At 41.2% G+C, this 16,562-nt stretch overlaps 1 protein-coding gene across 3 annotated transcripts in view; it reads right to left on the minus strand.

The window, feature by feature from the left end:
- Window positions 1-8,517: 8,517 nt before the first annotated feature.
- The window catches only part of LOC139562976 (voltage-gated potassium channel KCNC1-like), a 45,772-nt gene continuing 37,727 nt past the window's right edge, over window positions 8,518-16,562 (minus strand). The window contains exon 4 of one of the 3 annotated variants that reach the window (XM_071381195.1): window positions 8,518-11,120. In XM_071381195.1, coding sequence (XP_071237296.1) covers window positions 11,005-11,120 — 116 coding nt within the window. In that variant the 3' untranslated portion in view covers window positions 8,518-11,004. Of the gene's footprint in view, window positions 11,121-11,667; window positions 12,915-14,250; window positions 15,796-16,562 lie in introns of those variants that run through there. The other 2 variants (XM_071381196.1, XM_071381194.1) reach the window with 2 other exon arrangements.

The raw sequence follows: 16,562 nt of genomic DNA on the forward strand, positions 1-16,562 counted from the left end.
AAGGCAGCCGATAGGTCTAGAAGGATGAGAGCAGAGGAGAGAGAGTTAGCTTTAGCAGTGCGGAGCGCCTCCGTGACACAGAGAAGAGCAGTCTCAGTTGAATGACTAGTCTTGAAACCTGACTGATTTGGATCAAGAAGGTCATTCTGAGAGAGATAGCAGGAGAGCTGGCCAAGGACGGCACGTTCAAGAGTTTTGGAGAGAAAAGAAAGAAGGGATACTGGTCTGTAGTTATTGACATCGGAGGGATCGAGTGTAGGTTTTTTCAGAAGGGGTGCAACTCTCGCTCTCTTGAAGACGGAAGGGACGTAGCCAGCGGTCAAGGATGAGTTGATGAGCGAGGTGAGACACGCCAAACACTGAGGACATGTTAGTTTGGTCATGTTGCATAGGCAGTGCCGATGAGAGAGAATGAGAATATAATTAAAGAGAAGTATCGCCCGCCCTCAACTCAGATGATTGCATATAGGTTGATTTAAAAGGGAGAATGTGTGTGTATTTATATGAGCTGATACTGTACATGTCAGTGTCCACGGCCCTGCCTATGCCTCTGTGTGTCTGCATTTGTGCATGCAGGTGTGCGTGTGTGCGTGTGTGTGTGTATATTCCGCTACACTTTGTATTTATGATATGTGTCTAACCTGACCAGGCCTTGGAGATGGATGAGATGAATAAAGGTTATACGTGCCACCTGCAAGTCAATAACTGTGATTAATATGACAGGGGCACTTAGGAGCTGCATGTGTCCTCATACGTATGTTACATGGAAAACACAGGGCACATAAAAGCCTTAAAAGGAATCACATTAATTTCTCTCATGTCCTTGGCTGATGTATGAGATGGTGATGGCATCACGTTGTGAGTGAGGGAGGTAGAGGTGTGTCACGTGTGTTCCTACTGCGTACTGTATAGACATAGATTAGGAATCACTGGCCACTTTATAGAAATGGATCACGAGCCACATTAAAAATGTTCCGTATCTAGCGTTACTCATCTCATATGTATAAACTGCACTCCACACTATTCTACGGTATCTTAGTCACTTTTAAATTGTGTTTACATATTGAATCACCCATTCCATATGTATATACTGTATTGTATTCTATACTACACCACTGACAACAGCCATCTCCAGCACATCAGAGGCTGCTGCCTATAGACATAGATTAGGAATCACTGGCCACTTTAAGGAAATGAAACACTAGCCACTTTAATAATGTATCTGTATCTTGCATTACTCATCTCATATGTGTAAACTGTACTCTATATTATTCTACGATGTCTCGTAGAATCACGTCACTTTAATTATTTGTAAATATTGCATCACCCATCTCATATGTATATACTGTACTCTATACTATGCCACTGTATCTTAGTTCAATGCCGCTCTGACATATATGTATATATATTCTTAATCCATTCCTTACATAGATTTACGTGTATTTTGGGTATACAGTTGAAGTCGGAAGTTTACATACACTTAGGTTGGAGTCATTAAAACTTGTTTTTCAACCACTCCACAAAATCCTTGTTAACAAACTATAGTTTTGGCAAGTCGGTTAGTTTGTGCATGACACAAGTAATTTTTCCAACAATTGTTTACAGACACATTATTTCACTTATAATTCACTGTATCACAACTCCAGTGGTTCAGAAGTTAACATACACTACATTGACGGTGCCTTTAAACAGCTTGGATAATTCCAGAAAAATTATGTCATGGCTTTAGAAGCTTCTGATAGGCTAATTGACATCAGTCAATTGGAGGTGTACCTGTGGATGTATTTCAAGGCCTACCTTCAAACTCAGTGCGTCTTTGCTTGACATCATGGGAAAATCAAAAGAAATCAGCCAAGACCTCAGAAAAGAAATTGTAGACCTCCACAAGTGTGATTCATCCTTGGGAGCAATTTCCAAACGCCTGAAGGTACAACGTTCATCTGTACAAACAATAGTATGCAAGTATAAACACCATGGGACCACGCCGCTCAGGAATGAGACGCGTTCTGTCTCCTGGAGATGAACGTACTTTGGTGCGAAAAGTGCAAATCAATCCCAGAACAACAGCAAAGGACCTTGTGAAGATGCTGGAGGACACAGCTATATCCACAGTAAAACGAGTCCTATATCGACATAACCTGAAAGGCCGCTCAGCAAGGAAGAAGCCACTGCTCCAAAACCGCCATAAAAAAGCCAGATTACGGTTTGCAACTGCACATGGGGACAAAGATCGTACTTTTTGGAGAAATGTCCTCTGGTCTGATGAAACAAAAATAGAGCTGTTTGGCCATAATGACCATTGTTGTGTTTGGAGGAAAAAGGGGGAGGCTTGCAAGCCGAAGAACACCATCCCAACTGTGAATCATAGGGGTGGCAGCATCATGTTGTGGGGGTGCTTTGCTGCAGGAGGGACTGGTGCACTTCACAAAATAGAAGGCATCATGAGGATGGAAAGTTATGTGGATATATTGAAACAACATCTCAAGACATCAGTCAGGAAGTTAAAGATTGGTCGCAAATGGATCTTCCAAATAGACAATGACCCCAAGCATACTTCCAAAGTTGTGGCAAAATGGCTTAAGGACAAAAAAGTCAAGGTATTAGAGTGGCCATCACAAAGCCCTGACCTCAATCCTATAGAAAATTTGTGGGCAGAACTGAAAAAGCGTGTGCGAGCAAGGAGGCCTACAAACCTGTCTCAGTTACACCAGCTCTGTCAGGAGGAATGGGCCAAAATCACCCAACTTATTGTGGGAAGCTTGTGGAAGGCTACCCGAAACGTTTGACCCAAGTTAAATCATATAATGGCAATGCTACCAAATACTAATTGAGTGTATATAAACGTCTGACCCACTGGGAATGTGATGAACGAAATACAATCTGAAATGAATAATTCCCTCTACTATTATTCTGACATTTCACATTCTTAAAATGAAGTGATGATCCTAACTGACCTAAGACAGGGAATTTGTACTGGGATAAAATGTCAGGAATTGTGAAAAACTGAGTTTAAATCTATTTGCCTAAGGTGTATGTAAACTTCCGACTTCAACTCTATGTTGTGAAACTGTTAGATATTACTTGTTAGCTATTACTGCACTGTCGGAGCTAGAAGTACAAGCATTTCGCTACACCCGCAATAACGTCTGCTAAACACGTGTATGTGACCAATAAAATTTGATTTGATTTGATAACTAGTAGAAAATAATAATAGAATGTGACATCATCTAGAGATACCGAACCTCTCTCCAGAGACTAATCTATAAGGAAGACCAGGAGGACAGTAAAACATTATGTTCTTGTGTGTGTGTAATCAGCATTTGCTATAGTGTTTGTGTGACACACTGTTCTCCCTTTTTCTGTGTGGATTGTTTTCACATGATTATACAGGTCTTTATATAGCTGTACATGACTCCCTCCATACTGTTATGCCCCAACGTCTGTGAAGAGAAGGACCTAGTTAACCTTCAGCTTGCCCAGAGGGCTAATATCAATACTATGCATGCCAGTCTCTCTTGGCTAAGAGTTGAGGAAAGACTGACTGCATCCCCTCTTGTTTTTATAAGAAACATTAATGTGTTGGAAATTCCAAATAGTTTGCATAGTCAACTTACACATAGCAATGAAGCAGGAATTCCCCAGGGTAGCTGTTTAGGCCCCTTGCTTTTTTCAATCTTTACTAACAACATGCCACTAGCTTTGAGTAAGGCCAGTGTGTCTATGTATGCGGATGATTCAACACTATACCCGTCAGCTTCTACAGCGACTGAAATTACTGAAATCACTTAACAGAGAGCTGCAGTTAGTTTTGTAATGGGTAGCAAGGAATAAGTTAGTCCTAAATATTTCCAAAACTAAAAGCATTGTATTTGGGACAAATAATTCACTAAACCCTAAACCTCAACGACATCTCGTAATGAATAATGTGGAAATTGAGCAGGTTGAGGTGACTAAACTGCTTGGAGTTACCCTGTATTGTAAACTGTCATGGTCAAAAAATATTGATACAACAGTTAGGTAAGATGGGGAGAAGTCTGTCCATAATAAAGCGCTGCTGTGCATTCTTAACAACACTATCAACAAGGCAGGTCCTACAGGTCCTGGTTTTGTCACACCTGGACTACTGTTCAGTAGCGTGGTCAGGTGTAACGAAGAGGGACCTAGGAAAATTGCAGTTGGCTCAGAACAGGGCAGCACGGAAAAGTACATGGAGAGCTGACATTAATGACATGCATGTCAATCTCTCATGGCTCAAAGTAGAAGAGATTTTGACATCATCATTACTTGTTTTCGTAAGAGGTGTTGACAAGCTGAAGGTACCGAGCTGTCTGTTTAAAATACTAGCAGACAGCGCGGACACCCATGCATACCCCACAAGACATGCCACCATAGGTCTCTTCACAGTCCCCAAATCCAGAACAGAATATGGGAGGCGCACAGTACTACATAGAGCCATGACTACATGGAACTCTATTCCACATCAGGTAACTGATGCAAGCAGTAGAATCAGATTTAAAAAGCAGGTGAAAATACACCTTATGGAACAGCAGGGACTGTGAAGTAACACAAACATAGGCACAGACACATGCATACACACACATGATAACATACACACTATACACACACAGGTACACATAGATTTTGTGTTGTAGATATCTGGTAGTGGAGTATGTGCCTGAGGGCACACACTTAGTGTGTTGTGAATTCTGTAATGAATGTATTGTAATGTTTTTAAAATTATATAACTGCCTTAATTCTGCCGGATCCCAGGAAGAGTAATGGGGATCCATAATAAATACAAATACAAATACACACTCACCGCACCAGACAAGCCACCAGGGTTCTTTTCACAGCCCCCATGTGCAGAACAAATTCAAGTAAATGTACAGTATTATACAGAGCCATGATTGCATGGAACTCCATTCCATCTTATATAGCTCAAGTGAACAGCAAACCTGGTTTCAAAAAACAAATAAAGCAACACCTCATAGCACAATGTACCTCCCCCATGTGACCTACTTGTTGAGGGTTTGTACTGGCATGTATGTGTAACTGATATATGCACACACACACTACATGTTAATGTTTTTAAATGTATGTAAATTGAAAAGTATTTTGTCTGTAATGTCTTTTTCATTATGTGCCGGACTCCAGTAAGACTAGTGGGGATTCTAATAAAATCTCAAATAGAAATCTGGAACTTTACTGGAACTCTACTGAGGTGAAATATTTATGGCCATGAACAGCAGATGCTCAGGGTTCCAGTCCTCTACTGTATATTCATTACTGATCTGCCCTTGTCTTCACCCGCCATCTCTGCCCTGAACACATGACACCAACAGTGGATGAGCACTCTGTGACCTCCATGGCCTCCACACTCAAGGAAAGGCACTGATCAATACATGTTATATGAATATGTGTTTATTGACCATATTTGCCCTTGTCGAGGTTATCCTCTAATAAGTGAGCATTACGCAAATCCCCAATGACGTGTTGTTTCAAATGTGCTTCAAAGCCTCGTAAACATCCAAGATTCCGCTGACTGGGGACAGACTGGGAATTGACTGGGCGCAAAAGACATCAGAACTTCTAATGTTAAACAAACACAGTTTTCTTGTCACTCACTATGTATGAACTAATCTAAACTCCTGGCAAGACCCAAGTAGGACCACAGCAATCAAAGCAGACATGTTGAAACATGCCCTGGCAGCAGGTCAGATTCTGCAGGCTCATGGTCTGAGCTTTTTGGTCTATTTTTACCCTGTCCATGGTTTCTTCATTTAGCTCCAGGTTCACATTTCCCCCTTCCAGCTCTCTAGGAGCCTTGCTCTAACCTCCTTTATATCCATCACCTGCCCTGCATGCCGGCCCGGCCTACACAAACGGTTATGAAGGTTTAATTGCCTAGCATTAAAATTTCAGAGACCCCTGTTCCATCCTCCTGCATGGTGTGACAGGGGAAGAAGATGAAGTGACTGCTGACAGCATTAGGTTCTGGAACCACAAAGTTCAATGCATCAAAGCGTCATGGTTTAATGCTAACTCTGCTACTACACAGACACTCAACTGTGAGATTTTCATCGCTTTATAACAGGGATGGACAACTCTGCTCCTGGAGGTCTGCAGTGTGTGCCGGTTTTTATTCCAGCCCAACAGTCACAAGTCTGGTTCAAACACTTAACTTACCATGGGCTTCAATCATGGTCTTCTTCGTGGTCTACAACACTTTCTTCCCATCTCCTTTTCTACATTCTGCTATCTCCCTCCCTGGCTATTGCACTCTCTGTACTCCTCTTCTCTAGCACCCTCTAACAGCAACCTGTGTCCTTACAGTACACCATAGAGCTAGATAGAGGACTCATTTTTATATCTGTGCCATTATAACGGCTGTGACAGCATGGGCAGCGCCGTTGAGGCTACAGCCTATAGGAATTCCCACCCAGTCGACTACTTCAAAATGGAGGAAGCATGGTGGAAGCCCTCAATGGTAATGTTCATGCCAAAACGGGTTATATCCATGATGAGTCTTCTATCGCTATGGCTCACATCCCTATGTTCCTCTCAGAGGAACAGTCAGTGTAGTGATACAGCAGCCGATGGGGAACACAGATCTGAGAGTCTGTTATTTATTGTGCAGAAATAGGCAAAAGGGATGAGAGAGTCTCTTCTAGCTCCTTCTCCCTGCTTTCCTTCCCTCCCAGCCCAGAGAATGCAATCACTCAGTAACTGTCATAGAGTATCTACAAAACATGGGACAAACTTGTTTAAGTTGCCATGCAAGTGGTAAAAGTGCTTTTAGAGTTATGGGAGCAGTTTAGAATGAGAAAACATGTGTTTTTATTGTATGTACAGTATGTATGTTGTACAATATGTTTTTATATAAAATATGCAGCCATGTGGACAGAGTTACCAACAGTACAGCAGGTGTCCTGTTATAATGGGTCATGCATAATAGTCTGTGTTATGTGTACATCTACGTGTGACAGTGTCAATCCTTTCTTGGTCTTACAAAAAAAGAAAAAAACCTTGTGTGTCCAGCAGCACAATAATGACATTCCTCTAACAAGATATTGAGAACGCTAAGCCACAGATGAGCAAAGTAAAGAAAATTATATCAATAGCCAGTGTGAAAACACAGAAAGACAGAAGGCAGACATTGTGATCTCTAAGCAACATCTACAGAGAGAGAGAGAGAGAGAGAAGGAGAGAAAGAGAGAGAAAGAGAGAGATAACGGAAATCATGTAGAATAAAGGGGTGGGAAAATGTGCTGCCCTTGATAGATGATCATGCTTGTGTTGCCTAGGTAACAAGCCCTGTTAGGTAACTAGGTTGCCATGGTGCCCATTTCTGCCAGTGATGGAGACCTGGCCTTCCTGTCCATGATCAAAGCTCACCAGCACAGAAAGGAACTCATAACACTGGACTAAACAGTGCTGCACTAGAGGGCAAATGTATTCACCCATTCACTGGTCCTCAATTGAAATTAGGGCCAAACACCTGGAACATGTACAATAACTGCACCTGCATGTCCATTGGTGATTTAATGTAGGGATACATTTGGCAACGATACAGAGTAGATACTGACACAAAGAAATAAGCAACCAAACAACCAAATAAATAACCAAGTAAACACACAGCGAGACAACCTTGGATCCTCGGGTGGATGTCCTCAGTGTAATCAAAAAAAGAGAAACTGAACTTATATACAATTCCAAATGAATTGTGTGAACACAGTACAGCACACTCAAAATAATATATATTATGGAACTAGCCACGCAAATGAGATTAACTAGCTAATTTAAAAATGGTGTAATTGCCACACAGATAGATTCTACTCCAATCGTTCACAGGCCTTGTTATGCTGCAGTAGCTGTATATCAGGACCCTAGTAGTCCCCTGGCCTTGGCCCATTATCAGTGTGCCATATACACTGAACCACTAAATCATCTGGATAGGCTGATGGTAGTGGCAGCTAAACAGTAGAAACTATCTTGCCAAGTTCAATGGGTTAATACAAGGCATATGCTTTGCTTGTCTCACAGCCTCCACATTTATTTTTCAGGAACATTTACTACTACTGCGGGTTTCTTGTAACTTTAACAGTGACTCAACCGGTGTAGGTGTGTTTGTGTGACTATGTGTGGGAGAGTTTCTCTGTTTGTTTTCAGGTGCAGCACCTCTGAGGTCATATCGTATTTGTCTGGATACTGCTTAAGCTAAATGTGTATATGTTTATCAGATTACTCTGACTGACTCCTCTCTCAAGGTGGTCTGACACAATCATCTGATTACATGTGTGCCAGTATGAATGTAATTTTTGCCTCCAATGTTCTGATGTGTCCTCCTGTGCAGATGGTTTCCATGGGAACAGGACCAGAGCGTCAAGCCGAATGCAGAGAGTATATGGATGTAATAAACATTCAAAACATGCGCTGTTCAGATAGAAGTGTGTATGTGAGAGATAAAAAACAATAAATGAATCACTCAAACAAAACATATAAGCACAAAACTCAAAGGGAGAACATATTTAATTACTTTTTATTTGTTTATTTATGTGGTTCTTTTTGTAAGGATCATCCAGAAAAGCTCAGCTAGAATACATATCTTGAAAGGGAACATAAGAATATGTACCTGTGTTGGTCGACAGATGGGGCATGACAAATTAAAGCAAACAGCTGGCATTCTTCCAACATACACTGAGTTGTGTGAACAATGCACATCATATGTTCACACAGGCAGTTATTTTAGCATCTTAAAACCCCTTCTTATACAAGCACTAACTTCAAACAATAACTAACCTCAGCACTAAGGTTGGTTAGTTGCATTCACTACTGAACATCTTTCTACCTAATTTGACATATATTTTGCAAGATGTTGGAGTATATGATATACTGTACTGTGGTTTGTTGCTAAGAAAAATAACAACCTTGGAAAAAACATGCAACTCAAATAGCAAACGTTTACTAAACACTCTGATCCCTAAAATATGGCACCATTGAAGAGGGAGGAGTCTCCCTGTTGCATAATTGTGGCCTGCACTGTTCCATGCTTCATTCCATCTCTTGGATAGGTTTGTGTTTGTAGATCAAAAGTGTGCATTGGTATGGCAGTGTTGTAGTGTGTAAATACAGCTTCATGTCTAAGTTGACTAGTTCCCTATAGGAGGAATTTAAAGTCTTTACTTGGCTGGTTCCTCTTTACCGTGTTAACTGAGCTAAGTAGTCTGGTCTAAAAACTGACTTTAGAAATACAAACGCTTTACATTATGCAGATCTCCACCCCAACCCCTTACTGATTAAATAGCAAATATTCTCAATTCAAGTTCTATATAATGAAATACACTGGTCTGTTGTTCAGTGCAAGAGATCTTATCTACTAAACCCAATAGTTTAACCTGATGTCTAGTTTGGAGCGCTGGTTGAATGGTTTATTATATAGGCAGTGTATATATTGTCTGTGGCAGCAATCTTATGCTAAGAGCATTTGTGAGCCAAATGAAGAGGTTATTAGTATTGATAGACTAGTCATATATTCCATTATTAGGCTACCAACCTTCAGTAACTATGTGGGTAATGTATCTTTTGTGTGTTTTGAAATCCCATGTAGGAAATAATGTGGTGAATAATCCCCCTGGGAGTTGGTAAAAGGAAAATGTGACGACTTTGCAGCAAAGTGTATTTTTCTTTATAATATGGCCATTCAGACTGAGTTAATGGAAACAGTGGAAAACTGTTCCTCAGCCTCCCTCACTTACACGTCTCAATGCCAATAATGGTATCTAGTACCACAACTTGCTCATGCAACATATTGGTAATAACCTGGCTCTTTGACACATTAAGCCAGCTGACAAAGGAGATATTAGTCCATATTCTATAGCTAACTAGAAAAGCAAAGCCCAAAGCTTGTGAAAACATACGCTTGTGAAAACAGTGTGGAAATAGTGTAACACATACAGTACTGTTGAAAGAGAGTTCAGAAACCAACCAACAAGTTGTCATTTACTACATAGTTACAACATGGGTAATCATTTTGTTCTTATCCCATCAAAACCAGTTTTGCGAGTGCTTATGCTTATGTGAGTGCTTGATCTCTGTTAGTCTCATGGTCACATACTGAACAGTAAGTACATGCATATAAAAACCTTGTTCTGAGTGCAGTATATACTGCATATGAAATCCACCGCACATTGTCTGGATGACGGTTTTCCACCTTGCAGCAAGTTAACATAGTAATATTTGCAAGAAATACCTCAAATAAATGTTTCTTTCCATTGCTGATAACTGCAAGGTTCCCTTTGCAGGCATAGTACCATACAGCCAATACATATTTCGGCAAGAAATGTGTCAATTGTTTGTATAACTGGGGATAACAAACTAATTTAAAGCACAACTACAGCTGAATTTAGGGCAAGTGATATTTTATGACATAAAAAACAAACATCATTGTTGCAGTCATGATCACTTTGCTGAATTCATTTTTTCTTACACTCAAACCGTAATGTGTAGAAAGTGATGGCAATCAATATTTCTCAAAGGAAAGTTGAGCGTAAATATCTAAAAAAGGCAACTTAGATGTGGTATGACAAAAACAGCCTGAAAACAAGTATTTGGCAAGTTTTAACTCAGGGATAAACTGACTGTGTTACTGGGGTCAACATGACACTCTTGATTATTTCTCCAACATAGTTACATGAAGTCAGACACAAGGAAGAGAAGCAGATATACAACACTTATAGAAAACAAACAAACTTCAATAAACACATACACGCACACACGCACACACACACAAAGACACACACACAACGTTCATTCTTACTCAAGTGTGTACAGCATGAAATCAACCAGTCATAGGTACAGCAGCCAATGAGAAAGGTTTGAGAACCACCACCAACTCTTCTGGGTGACATTTAAGGCTGGGCAGGGGCTGGCAGCATGTCCAGCTGTCCACATCAACACCCCCCTGGCACTGGTCATCTATGTACAACAAACAGACTAAGAGCATTATCAGTCGGGGGATGGGACGTTGTGGCCCACACACAGTGTGGTTGGGACACCATGGTTCATAACACAGACTGACTGGTCTGTGTTCTGTGATCGCCTGGCCCGGCCTGGGCGGGATGCTAGAGAGAAGAGAGACAGAAGCGTTATTACCCAGGGCCTGCTCCTGCTGGGCGAGGGCCTGCTGGGCGAGGGCCTGCTGGGCGAGGGCTTGGGTGAGAGTTAATGGTGGATGATGCTCAAAGTGCAGAGGGAGGGGCAGAGATGAGATAACTTTAGAGGAGTTTAATGTGTGCCGCCGGGCTGGCATCCCATGGTAAACCAGCTAGTTTTACCATGCTTCACCCATGCTTAGCCAATGCATCACACCTCTTAGTGTAGACTGTCTGTATAAATAGGTTGTTTTAAAGGGAAGTCTTATGAGTATGTTCAAACCATGCTTTCATTTATAATCCCCTTTAGATGTTGTTGAGGGTTTAGTCGTCACCATGCTGTGCATTCTGCCATGCATCTTCCAGGCCACTCTGGGTTCAGACTTGATTTCACTCCTGTTTAAGACCTCCCATTCACTTAATTTTGGTTTCCAAAAAGCTTGGTACACCAGAAGAGAGAAAGGGAGAAATACATTGACATACATTCAATCCATTCAATGAAATACAGACCCCTCTGACAGGTTTCATACAAAATTTATTTCATGCTAGAGTTGTATTCTTCAACTCTTTTTTCCTATTGATTTCATGTTGCATAACATTGTGCATGCAGTTGATTTCCCCCCATGTTCTTAATTGCAAATAATCATTTTATGTTTTAAAATATACATATATTTTTGCTGCTTTCATAGTAGCTAAAGGTTGTTAGTGAAAGATGGTCAGACACATCCTGACTCAACCAGATTCTTTATGATTTATTTTCTAGTTTTCTTTAAAAAAATAACACTGTTCAAATTATATATATAGTATGTGAGAGTAACAATGGTTCACTATGATACGTTCTCCATAAATAATTGATCGCATACATCAATACGTATAGCAGTAGACAGAAACATAGATTACTAATTTAGCCTAAATGATTCTTCTCATTAAGATCCAGGATCACAAGCATGCCAACATAAACAAGTTCAAACGTTATTTTAGCTTTTCACAACATAGAGAGCTTGCTGAAATATGTATATTCTCCATCTTTCTACAAATCTCTAGTTAGGAAATAGTGGTCAATATGACCAGAGCTGCCAGGTAACATGTACTCTGTACCACAAAGAAAAAGAGGAAGAAATGTGAAAAGAAAACACTCTGTCATTGAACACCTTAATAGTCTGGCTACATAAATTGTATGCAAAAGTGAGGAAACGTTAAAATAAAAATATATTCATCATACGGATAGTCGTAATAGCTACTAGTCCACCATGCAACTCATGCTAAATAAAAAGAGTCATGTTTAACTGATGGTATTGGGTGACATAAATGCCATTAGCAGTTATTCTTATTGTCCTCTACTTATTGATTTCATTCCACCCTTTCTTGCCATTCAGGCCAAGATATCAGACCAATGTTCCTTTGTTATTTGTCTTTCTGTCCTCCTACAGTTCTTCATTGAGAAAAAGTCCATACAAAAACAACAACGAACAAAAGCAAAAAGGACTTCATCGATCTTGATGTTTGAGAGAAAACCTGTCCTCCAAAGTGAGACGGGTGAGCTCACTGTAAGAAGCCTCTGTATCTACTGTTTCTCTTCCTCACTGTGAATGTGGCCCTGTCAAGCCTTCCATCCGTGGAATCAAGAAACGTTGGAGAGGGGGATTTCTCCCAAAGCGTTGGTTTCTCCCATTCAGAGTCAGACTGTAGTGTGCCCCCCTCAGGTCACTCTGAGAACTTCTGCCTGCATATACTTAACTAAGACAGTCTCCTCTTTACAGGGATCTGTGGTAGAGAATACACGGGAGGGTTGGGTTGCTCAGCATCAGCCAGGCATTGGTCATTCTTAAAAGGTGGAATGCATTTGAGAAAAGTAAGCCAATGGGGGGGGGGGGTTACAGAGAAAGAGGACCTCTAACAGATGTTAAAAAAAATAAAATAACTTGCTCTGTGGTGATCCAGGAGAGGGAGAGAAAACAAGGGACAGAGATATAGAGAAGTGAAAGAAAGAGACAAGCTGAGAGGACAGCAGAGGAACAGAGTGTGTCTGTTGTGTCGGAGCTGTGTCCATGCACACCACGTCCCTGAGGGGGAACAACCCCAAGAGAGAAAGACAGGATTGTAGCAGGGTAGGAAGATCGACAGAATAAAAGACAGACGAGCAGAACAGGAGAAGAAGTCAACCAAAAATAGGAAAAGTGAACTTCTCTTTGAAGTAGCTACTTTGTGGTTGTGCTTGTGGTGGGAAGATACATTCTTTACCTTGTAAAAAAGTATTATGAAATAGAATATAGATAAGCAAAAATATATATCTTGACTACTGAATCTATTGATGGTTTGCCTTCAATAAAAACATGACTAGGTTCCAATAATTGATGTGTTAGAGTACTTCACCTACAGTGAATATTTACAGCTGGGTCCTTTTCACCATTTGGATGGGCTATACAAGAGTATTTAGAGAATATTATCTCCCATTCATAGGTGTAGAGTTCTATATGAGTTCTTCCAGATCTTTTGGAATCTACCTGAGCTGACCTACTCTTTCCTATGGATGTCAAAATTCCATATTTCTGGTATTAAAGACTCTCTTCCCATTATCAGTTTTGAGAAGGGACAGTTTACAGAGACAGAGAACAAGCAACACAGATAGATAACCACAGAAAAAAAGAAGAGACGAAAGCGAAAAGCTGAAGACGGAGAGAAAGGTCCAGAGGACAAAAATGGGACAGACCGATACAACACGGTGGAACAGGAGCTAGCTGCAGATGGGGTTCCTATGGGTGGGTAACAGGGAGAAGGGCAGAGGTTTAGAGGGGACCTTAGGAGACCGCCCTGTGTCACTGACCACTCCAGTACCAGCCCCCCATGCCGACAATGGTGCTAAGGCTATAAAGCATTTGGTAACCTTTGTTTTGGGAGAGACAGAGTTTCCAGGGTGTAGTGTAACAGTATGGGACCTCTATCTTTCAAATAATTTCCTTTCACTCTTTTTTCAAAATGTATAATGTTATTGACCCAGGCCAATTGTACACACGTATTACCATTCATGCATTCTCTGTTTGATTAAGGCCCCGGAAGCATGCAGAGAGCAGTTGGGGGGGGGGGGGGGGGGGGGGGGGGTTGAGGCACGGCTCGGAAAGAGAAGGCACATCAATGTATTTTCTAGCAGGGTTGAGAACCCAACAGCCATTCTGGCTCCAGGCACGAACACTTATCTGACGCTTATTCAGCTAGTTCAACATAAAGATACATTTGTGGTTTACAATATCAAATGGAGAAGAGAGGCTGACAGTATCCAGTCTGCTTTGTAATACTGTCTATAAGAGTGCTGGCACAGAGCCATATTCAGCTAGACTTCAACATGTATCTACTGCAGTACAATTATATAGTGATCTTGTTACATAATCTTATGACATGCTGTTATTTAATAACAATAGCCTGTCATCTATTTGTGAAGCAATGATATAAAAATAGTTATTTGCTGAAGTTATTCGTTGTTAGATCAGAGGTAGGACGCTGTTGAAAATGTCCGTCTTGCTTCTCACAATACTTGTCATAGACTGTAATACCATGTGGCCTCTCTTATTCCTCACCATACTTCACCCCTTACCACCAGCTACATTTCTTCTCCAATGCCAACCATCAGCTGGACAGGACATGCAGTGTTGAGTTAAGAGTCAAGCACAACACATTCCAATATGGAGCAACAGAGAAACAGGTTCACTTTCCATTGGCAACATATACACAGACAATCACACACAGACACAGTCGCAGACATACCATACACACACTCAGAAGCACATTCATAAACACATGACATAGAATATACAACAGTGAGAGCATGTGTACTCTTAGCTGCTGTTAGTGATCATCCTACTTGATTCATGTAATGGATCAGTCTCATGAAGTGGACACAGTGGATTACAGTTGTGTTTGTGTTATGGCTCTTGAGAGTCACTGAACTTGTCCACCCAAAACAGATCATGCTCACAAAGAGCGGTTCACTATGGAAGATAGTGGGATTGTGTGACCTTTCGGACAAAAAAAGCTCCACTGTGCACTAGAAGAGGCAGGATAAAAAAGTATGTGTAAACTGTATACTGTATGGAGGCTGTAGCAGGTTCTGTCTTAGCTAGTGTCTGGGAACTTGGCTGGGGATGATGGCAGGTGAGATTTAGCAATGCTATTAGCCCATGACAACAAGATACAGTATTATGTGCTTGTGATTCATCTCCCTACCCTCAAAGCAGCTAATTTAAGAAGCTGCGGATGACACTGGCATTATAGTTTGATACTGCAACAATTGTGGAAACAGCTTTTTCTTCGTCTTTTTCAGAGTTGATTCATCATAGAAGCCTTTGGTTTGCACTTGTCCTGCCTTTGCCTGGTGTAACTGTAGACTAGAGGATATGATGAAGGCCTGATGTTATTGTAGAGCATAAGTATAGTAAGGATCTCTCGGTGTGATGAACAAGGCAATTCTTTGATTGTGCTATTCTTTAGTGTTAGAGGCTGGGGCGTCAGGTTGTGAGTGTGGCATGGCCGTCCTCTTGGCCACATACCCACCCAGCTAGCTGCAGCAGAGGGTAGCCCTGGGGGCCCTGGGGGCCGAGCGGTGGGCATGGGGGCGCCGGCTCCGCCAGTGACCTCCCCTGGGAAGGGCCGGCTACCGGCCAATTAGACACAAATCAAGGATGGGGGTATGATGAAAGGGGGAGTGATGGAGGGAGGAACAAACAGATCAGACAATGAGTAGAGGGAAAACAAGGAAAAACAAACATACGACAAAGAAAAACAGAAAAAGGGAAAGTTAAGGTTGGCCCAGGGGGCAGTGTGATAGTCTCGGTGATAGTGAACAAACCAAATGGAGAGTATGGAACACCCAGAGATGGAGAGGAGGGTTGGCAGGGTAACATAAAGAACATTTTCAAGAAAATCCCAAAACAGAAAAACAAGACCACTAATTAATGATTTGTTTATATATTTGTTCAGTAACTTATTTCATGAGGAAGTAAATAAATTAAAGTAAGAGTAATAAAGATGATTCAGTTTTAATGAAAGAGAGAGAGAAGAGTTGGACAGAGAAAAAGGCTAGCGTCCAAATGCCAAATAAGAATGTTGGGGGTGATGGTTTTTTGTTGTTGTTTTTTTTCACCTTTATTTAACCAGGTAGGCCAGTTGAGAACAAGTTCTCATATAGAACTGCGACCTGGCAGATGTTGTGTCGCTCAGCAGTAGTATGTGGGTGGGGGACCTGAAGTTGTTTGTGTTGGAACTGTATAGACAAAGATAGTAGGGACAAGACCTACTGTGAGATAGCAACAACAAAAATAATGTGTGTGCTCTCTAAAGTGTCTTTTTGTGTCACGTTTCAGACTTACAGTACAGCTGTGCAGTTTCTCCTCCCTGAGTACACATGAAAGTGTGTTTGTG

This window comes from Salvelinus alpinus, chromosome 33 (assembly GCF_045679555.1).
Source record: "Salvelinus alpinus chromosome 33, SLU_Salpinus.1, whole genome shotgun sequence".
Taxonomy (NCBI): domain Eukaryota; kingdom Metazoa; phylum Chordata; class Actinopteri; order Salmoniformes; family Salmonidae; genus Salvelinus; species Salvelinus alpinus.